This window comes from Balaenoptera physalus (assembly GCF_965194825.1).
Source record: "Balaenoptera physalus genome assembly, chromosome: 6".
NCBI lineage: Eukaryota > Metazoa > Chordata > Mammalia > Artiodactyla > Balaenopteridae > Balaenoptera > Balaenoptera physalus.
Genome location: NC_138885.1, coordinates 88,406,634 through 88,424,854, shown reverse-complemented (window position 1 = coordinate 88,424,854; position 18,221 = coordinate 88,406,634). Strand labels below are relative to the sequence as shown.

General features: G+C 36.4%; 1 protein-coding gene across 3 annotated transcripts in view; it reads left to right on the top strand.

The window, feature by feature from the left end:
- Positions 1-14,083, top strand: part of SF3B1 (splicing factor 3b subunit 1) — a 36,194-nt gene extending 22,111 nt beyond the window's left edge. Inside the window, exons 8-26 of one of the 3 annotated variants that reach the window (XR_014265177.1) lie at positions 55-267; positions 520-641; positions 2,340-2,537; positions 2,637-2,738; positions 4,256-4,435; positions 5,091-5,177; positions 5,300-5,570; positions 5,865-6,010; positions 6,119-6,265; positions 6,414-6,539; positions 7,001-7,222; positions 7,513-7,695; positions 7,783-7,894; positions 8,900-8,969; positions 9,365-9,485; positions 9,805-9,936; positions 11,114-11,386; positions 13,100-13,316; positions 13,596-14,083. Coding sequence is in view for 2 of the 3 variants with exons in the window: in XM_082466967.1 (XP_082323093.1) it covers positions 55-267; positions 520-641; positions 2,340-2,537; positions 2,637-2,738; positions 4,256-4,435; positions 5,091-5,177; positions 5,300-5,570; positions 5,865-6,010; positions 6,119-6,265; positions 6,414-6,539; positions 7,001-7,222; positions 7,513-7,695; positions 7,783-7,894; positions 9,365-9,485; positions 9,805-9,936; positions 11,114-11,386; positions 13,100-13,316; positions 13,596-13,754 (3,011 nt within the window). In the remaining variant the exon portion in view is untranslated. The remainder of the gene's footprint in view (positions 1-54; positions 268-519; positions 642-2,339; positions 2,538-2,636; positions 2,739-4,255; positions 4,436-5,090; positions 5,178-5,299; positions 5,571-5,864; positions 6,011-6,118; positions 6,266-6,413; positions 6,540-7,000; positions 7,223-7,512; positions 7,696-7,782; positions 7,895-8,899; positions 8,970-9,364; positions 9,486-9,804; positions 9,937-11,113; positions 11,387-13,099; positions 13,317-13,595) is intronic. The other 2 variants (XM_082466967.1, XM_082466968.1) reach the window with 2 other exon arrangements.
- The last annotated feature ends 4,138 nt before the right edge of the window (positions 14,084-18,221 follow it).

The following is an 18,221-nucleotide window of genomic DNA, read 5'->3' as shown; positions in this document are numbered from 1 at the left end:
TCATTTTTTGACAGTGGTTAAAATTTTAGGCTTATTCACTCTTTTTCTTTAAAGATACTCCTGGACATGGAAGTGGATGGGCTGAGACTCCTCGAACAGATCGAGGTGGAGATTCCATTGGTGAAACACCAACTCCTGGAGCCAGTAAAAGAAAATCACGTTGGGATGAAACACCAGCTAGTCAGATGGGTGGAAGCACTCCTGTTCTGACCCCTGGAAAGACACCAATTGGCACGCCAGCCATGAACATGGCTACCCCTACTCCAGGTAGAAACTTTATCATTGGAAATAATTTTTTCCCCTTGTTAGTATTTTGAATTTTTTCTTCGTGATTTTTCTGTGTGCCATTAATGCCTATTTTTAGCAAGAATAACAGGATGTAAAAAGTCTTGGTTTGAGTTTATAATGTAAACAATTAAATGTTAGAATTGATTTTAACTATTTTATATCCCAAGGATCTGTGTAATGATAAAAGTCTTGCACTACAGAGATTGTTACAGAAATTTGCTTTTTTGGTAGGTCACATAATGAGTATGACTCCTGAACAGCTTCAGGCTTGGCGGTGGGAGAGAGAAATTGATGAGAGAAATCGCCCATTGTCTGATGAAGAATTAGATGCTATGTTCCCAGAAGGATATAAGGTAAAAACAGTGAATATGAGTGTGGTGGTTTTTAGGATATGGATTTTTTTTGGCCACGCTGCGTGGCTTGCAGGGTCTGAGTTCACCAACCAGGGATCGAACCCGGGCCCCGGCAGTGAAAGTTCCGAGTCCTAACCACTAGACCACCAGGGAATTCCCTGGATTTTATTTTAAATATTCTTTGAAAATGCTAACTGGTCAAGTTTGCATTGGCCTTGCTCAAATTTACTACTGCCATTTCATTCTTTAGCTGTTTCCAAGTATATTTCGTTTCCAACATTAGATCATGGTTATTTTACTTGGTGTCTCACAAAATCTTTTGTAGTTAGTTCATGGGTTGCCAGTGGACACGAAGAATGTTATGTTCTCTCTTTACCATAGCAACTTGAAGTTCATTTTGAACTCTAAAATCTTCTAGGTACCTGTTACTCAAGGACCTTTTGCGGGTCTAAAAGTGGTCATATAGCTGATGTTATAACCAGGGCTGGAACCTAAGTCATTCGATGGCCTTTACAGAGCCTTTTCTGCCAATGCTTATTGCTTTTTTAACAGTTTTTATGTATGTATTTCCCCCTACCCCCTCATTAGGTTTGTATTAGGGTATTTTTTTCAAGTATGCATGAATTTACTGCATTATAACTTCTTGTACCCTCCGTGTAATGCTGTGGGTATAGTCACTCTCCAGCCTACTATTGACTGGCTAAGTGTCTGTCACAATTGCATTCATTGATTTGTTTATCAGTAGGAGGGGGAAAATCCTCCTTTGCGAATCTTTTTTTTTTCTAATACAAGTTTTTTCTTCTTTTTTTCCTAAGAGGATAGTCATTACATCTTTTTTCTTTTTTCTTTTTTTAATTAATTAATTAATTTATTTTTGGCTGCATTGGGTCTTCATTGCTGCGCGCGGGCTTTCTTTAGTTGCGGTGAGTGGGGGCCACTCTTCGTTGCAGTGCGCGGGCCTCTCACTGCGGTGGTTTCTCTTGTTGCGGAGCACGGGCCCCAGGTAACGTGGGCTTCAGCAGCTGTGGCTCGCGGGCCCTAGAGCGCAGGCTCAGTAGCCGTGGTGCAGGGGCCTAGCTGCTCCGCGGCATGTGGGATCTTCCTGGACCAGGGCTCGAACCCATGTCCTCTGCACTGGCAGGCGGATTCCCAACCACTGCACCACCAGGGAAGCCCTCTTTTGTGACTCTTCAGTGAATTTTTTGGGTTTAGTCAAATGGTGTGTATTTACAGGGCTTTGGTGAATACTTTGGTTTTTTTATGCAGTCACTCATTTTTGTAGAACGACTTAAATATTAAGATTTGTTTTCGTAGAGGTTTACATGAATTATTTTTAATTTATTCCTGAAATATAATCTTTTATACATCATGTGCACTTTGAGCTTATTTCCATTTATATGACATTGGTTCACCAACATGTTTATATAGACTAATGTTTGAAAGTGATCAGAATTTGTAAGCCCACTTCATGTATCTCATTTCCCCACACTTCTAATACACTTAATTTAAATTTAAATTTGATGAGAAATAGTAATACTTGTATATTTTAAACTTATAAATAAGATAGAAAAATGGGATTGATGTTAATTAATTCTTGCCTCTAAGAAAAAAGCATCTTAACTGCAAATATTATTCATTTTTGTTATTATTTACTATGTAAAGTTAAGAAAATCCTAAACTGTCTTTTAACTGTATTAGGTACTTCCCCCTCCAGCTGGATATGTTCCTATTCGAACTCCAGCTCGAAAGCTGACAGCAACTCCAACACCTTTGGGTGGTATGACAGGTTTCCACATGCAAACTGAAGATAGAACTATGAAAAGTGTTAATGACCAACCATCTGGAAATCTTCCATTTTTAAAACCTGATGATATTCAGTACTTTGATAAACTTTTGGTAAGTGATAATACCAGAAATAAAATATTACTTTTTATTTAGAAGTTACAAGTCATAGTATCTCCACTAACCTTTAAATTTTTTACTTTTTACTGTTAGGTTGATGTTGATGAATCAACACTTAGTCCAGAAGAGCAAAAAGAGAGAAAAATAATGAAGTTGCTTTTAAAAATTAAGAATGGAACACCTCCAATGAGAAAAGTAAGTACCAGTTTATTAAATCATCATGTTCATTATAATTTTAGAGATTCTCCATTTTATCATCAGAGCCTTTAAAATATGCTGAAGATTGTAATGTAATTAGTGGAATTATGTGGGGTATTAGTATCATATGTGGCTTGAAGGTGGTTGATCCTTTAGGAGAAGTTAAGGAGTTTTATATTATACTCTGTGACTCTTTCTATTAAATTACTCTCTTTTTTAAATTTATTTTTTATTGAAGTATAGTTGACTTACAATGTTGTGTTAATTACTGCTGTACAGCAAAGTGGCTCAGTTATACATATATATACATTCTTTTTCCTATTCTTTTCCATTATGGTTTATTACAGGATATTGAATATAGTTCCCTGTGCTATACAGTAGGACCTTGTTGTTTATCCACTCAATATATACCAGTTTGCATCTGCTAATCCCAGACTCCCAGTTCAACCCTCTCCCACCCCTCTCCCCATTGGCAACCACCAGTCTATTCTCTATGTCCTTGATTCTGTTTCTGTTTCATAGATAGGTTCATTTGTGTCGTATTTTAGATTCCACATGCAAGTGATATCATATGGTATTTGTCTTTCTCTTTCTGACTTACTTCACTTAGTATGATAATCTCTAGTTGCATCCATGTTGCTGCAAATGGCATTATAGTAAGTCCCCTACATACTAATGAGTTCCGTTCTGAGAGTGCATTCATAAGTCCAATTTGTTCTTAAGTCCAACAAAGTTAGCCTAGGTAACCCAACTAACACAATTGGCTAGCTATATAGTACTGTACTGTAATAGGTTTATAATACTTTTCACACAAATAATACATAAAAAACAAACAAAAAATAAAAGTTTTAATCTTACAGTACAGTACCTTGAAAAGTACAGTAGTACAGTACAACAGCTGGCATACAGGGGCGTGTTCGCATCTTTGAAAGTTCACAACTTGAAGGTTCGTATGTAGGGGACTTACTGTATTTTATTCTTGTTTATGGATGAGTAGTATTCAGTTGTATATATGCACCACATCTTTATCCATTCATCTGTTGATGGTCATTTAGGTGTTTTCCATATCTTGGCTATTGTGAATATTGCTGCTATGAACATGGTGGGGGGGGGGGGGTGCATGTATCTTTTTGAATTATATTTTTGTCCAGATATATGCCCAGGAGTGGGATTGCCGGGTTATGTGGTAACTCTATTTTTGGTTTTCTGAGGAACGTCCATACTGTTTTCCACAGTGGCTGCACCAGCTTACATTCCCACCAACAGTGTAGGAGGGTTCTCTTTTCTCCACACACTCTCCAGCATTCAGTTACCCTTTTGAATTAACTGAAAACATTGAGCCTTTATCGCAAGAGTTCAGACTTCAGAGTAATTTTGATGGGAATGAACTCATGCTACTCTATGTAAAATGTCTGAAGTTTACACTAAAATATTCAGTTACAGAAAACTGTGGAGTAATTAATTTTCTCATGCTTATAATAAAGAAATATGCCTATTACTCTTTTTTCTTCCAGGCTGCATTGCGTCAGATTACTGATAAAGCTCGTGAATTTGGAGCTGGTCCTTTGTTTAATCAGATTCTTCCTCTGCTGATGTCGCCTACACTTGAGGATCAAGAGCGTCATTTGCTTGTAAAAGTTATTGATAGAATATTATACAAACTTGATGACTTAGTTCGACCATATGTGCACAAGGTTTGTTCTCAATTTGTGTTTCTAATGGTTTGATATTTTTTAATGTAAAAGGAATTAGTGGATTTTTTTTTTACCAGCTTATTATTAAGTGTATTTGTGAAATTTAAAAATTCTAAAAAAGTAACAGCTGATGTTACACATTCACAATAAAAAGGGAAATTTCAACCTCTTTAAAGATATTCAGTTAACCAATGTTAAATTTACATGCCCTCCCAGACCTTTTTCTTTGCACAAGGATACGTACACAAATACATGTGTAAATAGATGTAACTTTTTGGCATCTTATATAGGGGGTTCATATTCATATTTTAAAATTTGCTTTTATTGATATTAGAACGAGAAAATGTATGTTTCTATACCATGCCATTTAGTACTAAGAACCATCTTTTTGCTGATGGTAATTATGGTTTAGAATTGTAAAATGCAGATGGGCGTGTGTGTGTGTGTGTGTGTACTGTGTGTATTTTATAGTCTGTGTGGTTAACAGTGCTCCCAAATACTCATCTTTATGTGGGGTTTAAAGTTGTGTGATTAAAATTCTTAATTTGTCCCTTGATTAACAAAGTCCTGGTAATTATAAATTCCCTTACATGTACTGCTACTTGAGCATTGCATCAGTAATTGCTGTGAAAATGTAGCTCCTTCTCTTTTTCAGATCCTAGTGGTCATTGAACCATTGTTGATTGATGAGGATTACTATGCTAGAGTGGAAGGCCGAGAGATTATTTCTAATTTGGCAAAGGTATTTATATTTCTGGAGAAGAAAGTTTTATATATGTTGATAGGATTATTTGATTTTAGAATGAAATGGTTGGGGGTTAATGTTATCAACTCATGACTGTTGCTTTTTTCTTAAACTTTTAGGCTGCTGGTCTGGCTACTATGATCTCTACCATGAGACCTGATATAGATAACATGGATGAGTATGTCCGTAACACAACAGCTAGAGCTTTTGCTGTGGTAGCCTCTGCCCTGGGCATTCCTTCATTATTGCCTTTCTTAAAAGCTGTGTGCAAAAGCAAGAAGTCCTGGCAAGCAAGACACACTGGTATAAAAATTGTACAGCAAATAGCTATTCTCATGGGCTGTGCCATCTTGCCACATCTCAGAAGTTTAGTTGAAATCATTGAACATGGTAAGTTGTAGTATAACTTTGTCTTTTGTAAGACAGGTTTCCTGAAATTTAGGCCACTGATTTTTGGAGAGAGAAATGGAAGGTAAACTACATAAACACCATATAGTTTATGATTGGATTTGTAATATTAGCTGCTAGTAAGGCTGTGGTTCATACTGGCTTTTGCCTAATTTTGTCTAATGGGAACAGATTCTGCAATTTGACTAAATGATTAGATATATTGCTAGAATCTGGATGATGCTATGGAAGTTAGGTAATGTTGCTTAGTTAGAACTTGTGTTTGGTTTTTTATAGGTCTTGTGGATGAGCAGCAGAAAGTTCGGACCATTAGTGCTTTGGCCATTGCTGCCTTGGCTGAAGCAGCAACTCCTTATGGTATCGAATCTTTTGATTCTGTGTTAAAGCCTCTATGGAAGGGTATCCGCCAACACAGAGGAAAGGTAGATTCACCAGTTTGATTTCATTTTTCTTTTTATTTCTACTCATTGAAGTTCAAGTGACTTAAATCTAATTTACTAAGTATATATATATTTTTTATTTTAAAATAGGGTCTGGCCGCTTTCTTAAAGGCTATTGGGTATCTTATTCCTCTCATGGATGCAGAATATGCCAACTACTATACTAGAGAAGTGATGTTAATTCTTATTCGAGAATTCCAATCTCCTGATGAAGAAATGAAGAAAATTGTGCTGAAGGTAATTGTTCCAGATTGTTGTTGTTCCAGATTTGTTAATCTAAATGTGTTTCATGGTTCAAAGAGAATTTTATATCATTAAAAAAAAAAGAAACTATTGTATATTAAACCAGGACTGTGATTACTATTATTATTTTTTAACATTTTAGGTGGTAAAGCAGTGTTGTGGAACAGATGGTGTAGAAGCAAACTACATTAAAACAGAGATCCTTCCTCCTTTTTTTAAACACTTCTGGCAACACAGAATGGCTTTGGATAGAAGAAATTACCGGCAGGTAAGCTTGTATCATAAAAAATATTTTCAAAAATTGTTTCAACTGATCCTTTAGTCAGTTTGAATGCATATTACGTAAGTTATTTTTTGCCTTGAGAACCTCACAGGTTGTTTGTGCTTGATTGTGAAAGGAGATGGAGTTTAGTCAGCCAGTTAACTTCCATTTTGCTTTTGTATTCTAGGATAAATAGCCAACTATGAATTGACATGTTTGTCTAGTAAATGAACTGCTTAATCTGGCTAGGTGAAGCATGAATACAAGCTTAACCTTAAATCCCCTTGACTTAGACTCATATTTAAATTTTTTTGACCACCTTTTTCTTAAAGTTTTAATAGTAGGAGCCATCTGTTCTCAGCATGCTTACTAGCTAAATAGTATCTTTAGAATATTCCATTTTCATGATGTCTCTTTATTTCCTTGGAAAAGCAGTAAATTAAATGATTTTTTCCTCCTCTTTTTAGTTAGTTGATACTACTGTGGAGTTGGCAAACAAAGTAGGTGCAGCAGAAATTATATCCAGGATTGTGGATGATCTGAAAGATGAAGCTGAACAGTACAGAAAAATGGTGATGGAGACAATTGAGAAAATTATGGGCAACTTGGGAGCAGCAGATATTGATCATAAACTTGAAGAACAACTGATTGATGGTATTCTTTATGCTTTTCAAGAACAGACTACAGAGGTAATGATACTAATTATTAGGCAAGTTGCCACTGACTTTCATATTTGTAAAACATATTTTCAAGTAAATATTATCACCAAAGAGTAATTAAATTTGAAATAATTTTTAAATGCTCATGTTCTCATACAGTTGGCTACAAAGAAGTATTCTTCTACCTCAAATTTTTAGATTAGATTTTTGGAAACGGAATATAAGTATATTTCAACTGTTGTTACAAACTGAATTCTTGTTCACATTGAATGTAGTTTTTAAATTTACGTTGGCTTTTTTTTTTTTTTTTTTTTTTTAAGGACTCAGTAATGTTGAACGGCTTTGGCACAGTGGTCAATGCTCTTGGCAAACGAGTCAAACCGTACTTGCCTCAGATCTGCGGTACAGTTTTGTGGCGTTTAAATAACAAATCAGCAAAAGTTAGGCAACAGGCAGCTGACTTGATCTCTCGAACGGCTGTTGTCATGAAGACTTGTCAAGAGGTAAACTTTTATATCAGATTCTTATTTCTTCACCAAAAGGAGTAATGTAAACAGTAACATTGCATCATTATTATTTTTTTATTACAGGAAAAATTGATGGGGCACTTGGGTGTTGTTTTGTATGAGTATTTGGGCGAAGAGTACCCTGAAGTATTGGGCAGCATTCTTGGAGCACTGAAGGCCATTGTAAATGTAATAGGTATGGAATTTGTTGGTCATGTAAGAATTTTTTGTTTTGTATTTTAAAGTTTCTTTGGTTTTTTGAAAGTAAAATAGAGAATCCTATTTAGGAGTTGACTAATGATGTCTGATACTTTTTTTTTAACCACTGAAAATTACAGTTAAGTTGGGATGTCACAAGAATCTTATCTCCCCCAAATCTATTTATATTTTACTTTAAAAGAGAGAAAGAGGGCAAGGTTAGGACCTGCAAGAGAGGAGGAAGTAGTCACAACTCAAAAAACTTTGATGTCACGGGATAGAGGGCCTGTCTCACCTGAAATACATGGGAGAGGAGGTGGTGGGTGGAGAGAACTCTAAAGTTTTATATTATATATTTATTCAACCTTGAATTAGTAAATGGTTATGGTAGGTTTTCCTGCTTGCTATTAAGTTCAAGGAACAATAACCAGAGAGAAAAGTGAATTGATCAAGTGATCTCATTTTTATTTAAATCCAATTCTTTTAAACTGTCCTTTCAGTTTTTTACCCAAAGTTAAAACAGCGGTGTATTACAAATGCTCTTGGGTGTGGAGAACAAAGCTTTTCCTCTTTAAGGGCATTATGATGGAACAAACAAACAGTCTCCTGTTTTATCCTTCATTTTAAGTGAATGTAACTATTGCAGAAGTAACTTCTACGGAGTTTAGAGGGACAGAAATAACCTATCAGGAGGTTGAAATAGCTGGCTGTGATAGCCACTATTTTTCTCATTTTAGTAAGGGGTTTTTATGCAGTATAGGAGGTCTTCGAACCATTGCATTTACATATAATCCCCAGTTCAGCCCTTTCCTCTCTCTCTACTTGGAGATACTTGCCAAAAATCAGTTACTTGGCCACTTGTGGGGCTCTGGTTTGCAGGGAATTGTAAACCATATTGTTGGTCAGAGAAACATGGGAAAAGCAATGGAGAGAGAATCAGAGCAAGCAATTCTAGTTAGAGCAAGAGCCCCTGCCAGCTGCCTCCTTTTTTCTCTCTTCATAGGTGTAAATACCATCCAAGTATGCCCTGCATTGCAGGGAGACTGGAGATCTGTTTGTTTTGCAGTTAAAGGGTAAGGGGGCCCTTTCTGGAAAATTTTGCTTTAATTTACATGTCTGCCTCTGGCTTATATTGTTGTGTATGGCCGGAACATAAGCTGTCCCCATATTTAAATGTCAGTGTACAAATACATTTCAGAACCAAATAAAACTTTTTTTTGTTGTTGAGTATCCATCATTCTTTAAATCACTTCACTAATTTCTTTCATTTTTATGCATAATCAGAAGTTGTTAATAAAAAGTTAAAAATTCTGCGTTTGATCAGAAGCTGGGGCTTTTTCTTTCATAGGCAGCTGTAAGTTTGTATTTATGCCTAGTCACGTATATTACATTGTTAAATAAAAGGTAAAATGAACAAAGGTTGCAGTTCACATGTTAATTGATAGTGTGTTTGACTTCTGTTAAATAGGTATGCATAAGATGACTCCACCAATTAAAGATCTGCTGCCTAGACTCACCCCCATCTTAAAGAATAGGCATGAAAAAGTACAAGAGAATTGTATTGATCTTGTTGGACGTATTGCTGATAGGTAAGCAGATTACCTAAACATTTTAATAAGCGGTATGGTTTTCACGTTTAGCCACTTTTTATTCACTTTGCAAATTTGCTTATTGTTGCTAATGTAAGTATATATGGTCAGGCTAATATTTCAGTAGTGTTTTCAAATTTGAATGGTAACGAGGGAGTGGCAGTATATTTTTAAAACTAAACCATCCTTTCTAAAAAGTAATAATTTTTTTAATGCTTAAAATGAATTGGTAATCATGTTTTGAGAACTGAATTTGCAGATTTACCTTTTAAAATGTATTGTCACAAAAAATTTAACTTTTTTTTTTTTTTTAAACTAGGGGAGCTGAATATGTGTCTGCAAGAGAATGGATGAGGATTTGCTTTGAGCTTTTAGAGCTCTTAAAAGCTCACAAAAAAGCTATTCGTAGAGCCACAGTCAACACATTTGGTTATATTGCAAAGGCCATTGGGTGAGTATTATTTACTTCTGTGTATTTTTTTTTTTTATATACTTTGTAATAGACCCATTGTAGTGTTAAAAGATGCTTCTATTTCTGTAGAATCACTTTTAAGGCAAGGTAACATAATTAATGCAGTTAGAATAGACTTTATTTTTTTTAGAATAGACTTTAACCACTGACCTTCAGTTTTTGAAATGCTTTCTTAAATGTTAAATTGAATTAAAATAGATGGAACAGTTTAAAATTTCATTTAGACACACTTCACTATTTTCAGAAGAGGGAAACAGTACCATTTCAGAATAATTTCAAATTTTGTTGGTCCTTTTAGGATATTGCTTAAAATATTAAGGCCAGTTCTTAGTAAAACAATTAACATAATTCAGTTTTCATGTTAATGCTTTATGTGTTTTAAAAATATTTTTCTAAAATTAATCTACAGACAACTGAATGATAGCTATTTTATTAGATAACCTATGGTTATTTGCTTCTACTCCACCAGAACCAAACTAGAAGAAACAGTCATTGTAGAATATGAGATACTTACGTACATGTGGCTTAATAACTAAATATTTTCAAGCAATAAAACATAACAAAAGTTGGATTATTTAGAGTCACCCCACCTGCCTTTTGGTAGCAATAATATTTTTTCATCTGTGATGTAGTCAAGAAGTTTGCAGTGAATAGCTGTTGTTAACTTTTTAGTTCCTATGTCCCTTTAAATTTGTGGTAGAATAAATGCTTAAAGAAGGAGAATAAATGTGGTAAAGGTGTGTGGGAGGGAAGATTTTGGAAAACAGATTTTGTGTGTTGTGGCATGGGAGACCACAGTTTGGATACTCCTGTAAGGTTGCCTAGATCTAGTGGCCATGTTCTGACCACTCAAAGAATTATTCAGTCTAAACATTTAATGAAATTTCTTTTTGTTTCAGGAAATATAGTAAAGACTGTAAATTATATTTGAAAGTGAAGCCGTTTGAATTTTTTCATTAAAATGAACACTTTAAATGAAGTTCTTAAGTAGAGACCGTAATGCCAGTGACTTGAAAGTATTGCATTTTAGCATAAAATTACTAAGTTCCCAGTAATTACTTACCATGAAGTTTCATTCCTTTGATTATTTTTCTTCCCTCCGAAAAAATTTTGACTTGTAAACTAACAGTTTCCTGAAACATTTATTTTTTTCCAGCCCTCATGATGTATTGGCTACACTTTTAAACAACCTCAAAGTTCAGGAAAGGCAGAACAGAGTTTGTACCACTGTAGCAATAGCTATTGTTGCTGAAACATGTTCACCCTTCACAGTACTACCTGCCTTAATGAATGAATACAGAGTTCCTGAACTGAATGTTCAAAATGGAGTGTTAAAATCACTTTCCTTCTTGTTTGAATATATTGGTGAAATGGGAAAGGACTACATTTATGCTGTAACACCACTCCTTGAAGATGCTTTAATGGATAGGTAAGTGACTTGAACTAAATGCAAGAAAATAGTTATAATTCTTCTTTTATTTTAGAACTTACGGAAGTAATTATTACATGACCTATTTGTTGTGATGTAGTTAAAGAAGGGACTGCTAGTCTGGATTTTTATGAAACTATAAATATGACTATTATCTCCAAATAAGAGAGATGCTATAGTGGCTCCTCCAATTTTTTTAAAGTGCCCCCTCCCTGTTTTAATCCACCACCCCCCCACCCCACCCCCCGCCCCTTTCTTTTGGCCGTGCCGCGTGGCTTGCAGGATCTTAGTTCCCTGACCAGGGATTGAACCCGGGCCCCTGCAGTGAAAGTGCTGAGTCCTAACCCCTGGACCGCCAGGGAATTCCTGATCAACTTTTGTTTTAAAAATTAAAGTCAAACATAATTAGAGGAAATGATGAGCATGAGCTTATCGGTATGGCAAAGAGACCTGATCTTTTTAGCTTTTGTTACGGCAGGTGAAGCAGAGGTTTCTTTTAGGCTTTTGAACTACTGAACATAGCCTGCCAGAGCCACACTATTCCCACTGCAGGCCCCCAGTTATTCAGATGGTGACCACCGATAAAGTACTGCTTGAAGTGATTGATAGAGTCCTGATACCAAGAAACATTAGTTGGGAAGTTTATTAAAGAGGAATACAGCTTCACTTCAATCTATGCCTAATAGATTATTACAATAAATAAGAGAAATAAGGATGCTAGTAACTAAGTTCAGGTGTTTTTTTCTCTTACACCTTTAAGGTACTCTTCCTGCCTTTGAGGGTAAAGAGTGTGAACTTGTTTTTATACCCTTCATAGACCCTTTATCTGATGCTTGTAGTCAGTTGAATGATTTGTCATAAACATAAGTTCATTTAGGGGGCTTCCCTGGTGGTGCAGTGGTTGAGAATCTGCCTGCCAATGCAGGGGATGCGGGTTCGAGCCCTGGTCTGGGAAGATCCCACATGCCGCGGGGCACCTGGGCCCGTGAGCCACAACTACTGAGCCTGCGCGTCTGGAGCCTGTGCTCCGCAACAAGAGAGGCCGCGATATGAGAGGCCCGCGCACCGCGATGAAGAGTGGCCCCCGCTTGCCACAATTAGAGAATGCCCTCGCACAGAAACGAAGACCCAACACAGCCAAAAATGAATAAATAAACTAATTAAAAAACATAAGTTCATTTAAAACATGGGAGGTGATAAGAGTTCTTATTTCTGGGTTTGAAAAAATTATTGGTCCTTCTCTTCCTTTCCCTAAATTGAGTTCTTGAATGAACCTTCAAAAAAAATTTACAAGGGCAGAGATTTAATCTCAATTTAGTTATCTGTTGTATTGAATTACTTTCAAAGGTTTTAAATTTACAGAGTTTAAAATGAGTTATTACTGTTAATCATTCATATGTAAGAGTCATGTGTCCCCTCATTTTTAGTAGCATATAAAATGTACACTGTGCTCCACTTTCTTGCTCATATTACTTCCAAAGAAAAATATGGCTTATTTTTGAGCCATAGTGAGGTTTGAGTCATTAAAGCAAAGTTCTCAAGTAGAATCATTAGTCACTCTAAAAGCATTCTGTATCAGATACATAAGGTGTGGGGATGACTGCATCCATTCCATGCACTGAATTTGTGATTTAGTTTCTAACGGGCAGGCACGTATCTTCTGTGGAACTAAGACTGTATCTTAACAAAGAGCTTTCTCCGCCTCTGTTACAGGGACCTTGTACACAGACAGACGGCTAGTGCAGTGGTGCAACACATGTCACTTGGGGTTTATGGATTTGGTTGTGAAGATTCACTGAATCACTTGTTGAACTATGTATGGCCCAATGTGTTTGAGACATCTCCCCATGTAATTCAGGCAGTTATGGGGGCCCTGGAGGGTCTGAGAGTTGCTATTGGACCATGTAGAATGCTGCAGTATTGTTTACAGGTAGGTCAAAGATTTTTAAAAGAGTACTCATTGAAAAAAGTAATTTTAGTTGAATTCAGTCACTGTTCCTAATTATCAGTAGGGTGTATTTGTGCCATATGGGAGAACAGTTGTGAGGGGAGGGAGGATTAGATTTTGTCTTTGCCCACTGCAGTTTTGTGCAGTTGCCATCTTGTTTTCTCTCTCAAAGGGAAATGCTTGGAACCATATCTTTATGGTTTGTTAGTTGTGTTAAGGTTGTGTATTTCTTGAAATAATGTAGCCTTTTAATTATTCTAGGGTTTGTTTCACCCAGCCCGGAAAGTCAGAGATGTGTATTGGAAAATTTACAACTCCATCTACATTGGTTCACAGGATGCGCTCATAGCACATTACCCAAGAATCTACAATGATGATAAGAACACCTATATTCGTTATGAACTTGACTATATCTTGTAACTTTATTGTTTATTTTGTGTTTAATGCACAGCTGTTTCACACCTTAAACTTGCTTCGATTTGGTGATGTAAACTTTTAAACATTGCAGATCAGCATAGAACTGGTCATAGAGGAAGAGCTAGAAATCCAGTAGCATGATTTTTAAATAACCTGTCTTTGTTTTTGACGTTAAACAGTAAACGCCAGTAGTGACCAAGAACACAGTGATTGCACACACTATTCTGGAGGGCTTTCATTTTTAATTCATCTTTATGAAGATTTAGAATTCATTCCTTGTGTTTAAAGGGAATGTTTAATTGAGAAATAAACATTTGTGTACAAAATGCTAACTTGTGTGTGTTTTTTGAACATGACTTGTAAAATATGGAACTTTGATAAAGTACTGGTTTGTGTAGAATAAGTGGCTTTATATCATTTTCTGTCACCTGGTTTATAGAAAGTAGTTAGCAGAATACAAGCGATATAAAGTGATGGCATCTTTGTCAAAATTCCATTGTTCTGTTGATAATGACATTGAGAAGAGTAGCTTTGGGGGTGTTCACCTCAAACTAGCACAACCCTTCCATCACCATAGAAACTATAGCATCTTTGCTGAACTGTCTTGAATAATATTATTTTGCACTTACATAGCGCCTTTCATCTCTTGATTTCTCAAAATGCTTTATGAACATGCTTAAGGGAAGAGATTCAAGTCATATCCAACTCTTGACGATTCTGTGTAGAACGTGGGGAAGGTGTCTTTACTTTAAAACTGCCTTCTACCTATTGGGAGTGAGGCTACTACCTAAGTAATGCTAGTTAGAATAAGACAGTCTTTGGGCTCTTTTCCCATGTCATAAGCCACTACTCAACAATATATTTAGTAAATACCTGTTAAGCACCTACTGTATACCAGCCATTGTGCTTAGTTGTAAGGATGCAAAGGTGCTTTTGACATGCCCCTTGCCCTTAAGAAATGCAGTATAATGGAAAAGGGGAGACATCTAGTTACAGATTACTTAGGTACTGATATTATACAATGGTAGCAGCTGAAATGTCTAGGTTTGCTTAGTTTTGCATTTAGTAATCAGATGATGAATTGATCTATAGGTGTCAAGCATAAACTGAAATGCCATTTAAATCTAGAGGAACCAAGCATTAAGGCAGTACTTTTTTATATATAATAAAGTATATCTTCAGTTTTCCCTAATTTTCTGGCCAAAAATTTCTTAGTTTTAGTCCTTCACTTCCCATAGCTATTTTATTTTGTCTCCTTATGTAATAGTATTGAATACTTCTGTGCAGTCTAATGGGAAATGAGCTTCTGCAGCAGCCTAAACATAGGATGACTCTGCCACAGTAAGTAAAACCAATATACTGAGACTAGGAGGTTTATTGATTGAACTGTTAATACTTAGGGCTCCCTGTTTTGGAGGCTTACTTGAGAAACAGCTTATAATTGGCTGACTTGTACAGAATTGATATTGAGCATTAGCTGACTCTCCAGGCAGAATTTGTAACTCGTTTCTTGTGTGACATAACTTTGTGACAACATGGTAATGTGTACTAAATTTCCAAAATTATCTTTTTAGAAGGTTTTGTAATAGTAACCCCCATACAACTTTAAATCTTGCTGTTCTCTGTATTCGATGTCAGATGACCTTCAGTAATTACTAATCATGAAAATTGAATACAATGGATTTCAAAGGGAAAATACGGTTTTAAACCAGTCTTGGGGAAATTTAGTTACATTTTCACTTCAGGTACTTGTATAACTTGAATTTGCTTGGGCCCTTGCTCTTTATGTAAAACATCTGTGCTTTGTAGTGGCAGTGTGGAGCAAAGGAGGCTTTACCTGTAAGTGACTTTTTACTGATACAAATTTGAGGACAGAGAGGTGAGGCAAATACTGAGGCCTACGATCTTGAAAGTTGGGACCAAATTGAGGCTCACAAATGTTTGGATTATTTTATGTATTTGAATAAGGAAAGCATTTTGTGAGATGCTCATGTGAAAGACGCTATGTGAAGTTTTAACTATCTTTCAAAGACTTTTTCTTTCGCACTTTCCTTTGGTGTTTCTTAAAGCCAAACTTAAGCAGGAAGAAATTAATGTTCTTAAGGGGACAGTAGGTGGGTCTTTCTGTGGGCTTTTGTTGGTTTTTCTGTGGGCCCTCTAATGGAAATGATCTCTTTGGCTGTTCAATTTTTTTCTTATTGTATTTTTTAAATTTGTTGTATGGTGCCCTGTGAGCATCAAGTACCACCAGATGAATAAAACTTCTTATATCCAAAGTCTTAGAGCAGTTTTTAATCTTAGTTGACTTTGTATTGTTCCTGTACTACACTCTGTTGTGGTTGTGCCATTTTAATAACATTGAGCTCTTTGGGTTGTTTTCCAAATATGGGAACTTAGTATTGAAAAACGGAAGAACTTTTTCTTTAAAAGAAACTGAAAAAGACAATTGCAGCCATGTAGGTTCAGTTGTTGGGTTCTTTGGTGTTTAGTGCTTCTTAAATCCCACAAGGTTACATAAAGCAGAAACTACAGCTGTCACAGGGTTTTTCAACCTTGGCATTATTGACATTTTGGGCCAGACACATCTTCATTTTGGGTCACTGTCCTGGGCATCGTAGGATGTTGAGTAGCATCCCTGACTATCCAGTAGATGCTAGTAGCACTCCCACCCCAGTAGTGATGACCCAAAGTGCCTCCAGATATTGCCTCATGTACTCTGGAGGGCAAAATCTCCCTAGCTTGAAAACCATTTTGAAACTTGTTTAAGCAGGACTCAAATATGTCTGGTAAACAACAAAGCATGATGTAAAAAGTATTTCATTTTCGGCAGCAGTTACCTAAGAAGGAACTAGATTTTACTATTTCGCAAATACTTAAACACGTACCTTGGGCAAATCTCTGCATCAGTCCTGGGACCAAGAAGCTGAAAACGTGTAAGATGTTGACTGCTTTCTGGTCCTCAGAGCACCTTGTGGCCCAGTTGGAGCCAGGTGCACAGCTCTGGGGCAGGAGCGCCAGCTTCTCGGTGCTCTACTTTGAATGCATTGTTCAGCGCCCTGGTTATCACCTGTGAGAGGTGCGGCATGTGGTATGGCTGGAGGAGGAGAGCAGGCAGGACACGGAGACCCTTGGTTCTCCTTCTTAAGAAAATGTGGATAGGAAGCTGTGGAATGTAAGGTGACTCACGGTGAATTTAGATTTGCGATGCGGTCATGAAGATACAGTAAACGCGAGAGAGTAGGTCAATGACGTTTCTAGTGTTCATGCTAGAAAAGCTAAGTTTTAAAAATCTATTCTTAACAGTTTTATCATTTTATAAAACAAAAAGATTATAAAAGGACATGCTTGCATGTCAGGTTAGACAATAGACTTGTTAAATTTTTTTGGAAGTAAATTTTTTTGTTTTTTGTGGAAGGAAATTTTTAACGGGCGACAGGCTCTGGAGGGAATTTGTGTTATCGTGGAGTATCTTTGTGCTAGGAAAAAACAAATAGGATAAATTGTTAATTGTTCCTATATCTAACTCCCCCGCCCCAAGCTTAAAAATTTACAAATATTGAGAAAAGTTGAAAGAATAGTACAGTGAACACCTGTATATCCACCTAAATTCAGTAGTTAAAGTTTTGCTGCATTTGCTCTCCTTCTTAAAATAATGTGATTTCATGAAACAATTTTCTGTCAGTATTACTGTAGAGAAATTTGGGACTAGATAAAAAAGAGGAGACTGGTTAGCAAAAGAAAACAGGTAACTGAATGAGTTACTGATGAGTTGGAAGTCAGGGCACAGATGAAGCAATTTTCTTGGACAGGAAGAGAAACATCTTTCCCTGAGTCCATAAGGAAGACAGCGATGTGGTGGGATGTAGGCATGAAAAGTTTGTCCATGGCATATCAGCATCGAAGTACAGAAATAGTTTTACTGCTATTTTAGAAACAAGTAGACATAGTGAGGAAAATCAGACTTACAAAAAATTCAAAGACCCCCAAATTTTAAAACCTGGTAAAGTTTAACAACTGGTGTCTGTAGTATATAATGTGTATACTGTGTAATATGTAACTGGATGCTCCGTATAGTTTTTGATCACCGAAGCATAATATAATCTACACATTTGGGAAGAAAATCACTTAGCTCCAATATGGTCACCAAGGGAAGACTTCAGATGCCAGATGTCTAGGTCATTGCTACTGAAAGTGTAGTCTGGAGATCAGAAGTATCAGTGTCCCTTGGAGTTTTTTAGAAATACAGACTCTACCCGAGACCTACTGAAAGGATCTGCATTTTAGTAAGATCCTCAGGGGACTTATATGTACATTAAAGTTTGAGAAGCCGTAGTCTAGGGTACCATTCCCGATGTGGTAATGATATGGAAATAAGGGCCAAAGTTCCTATTATAGGTGTGAAAGCAAGCTAGCCTGTAGACACAGCCAAGAGGTGGTCAGACAACCCCACGATGGTACCTTGCTGAAACG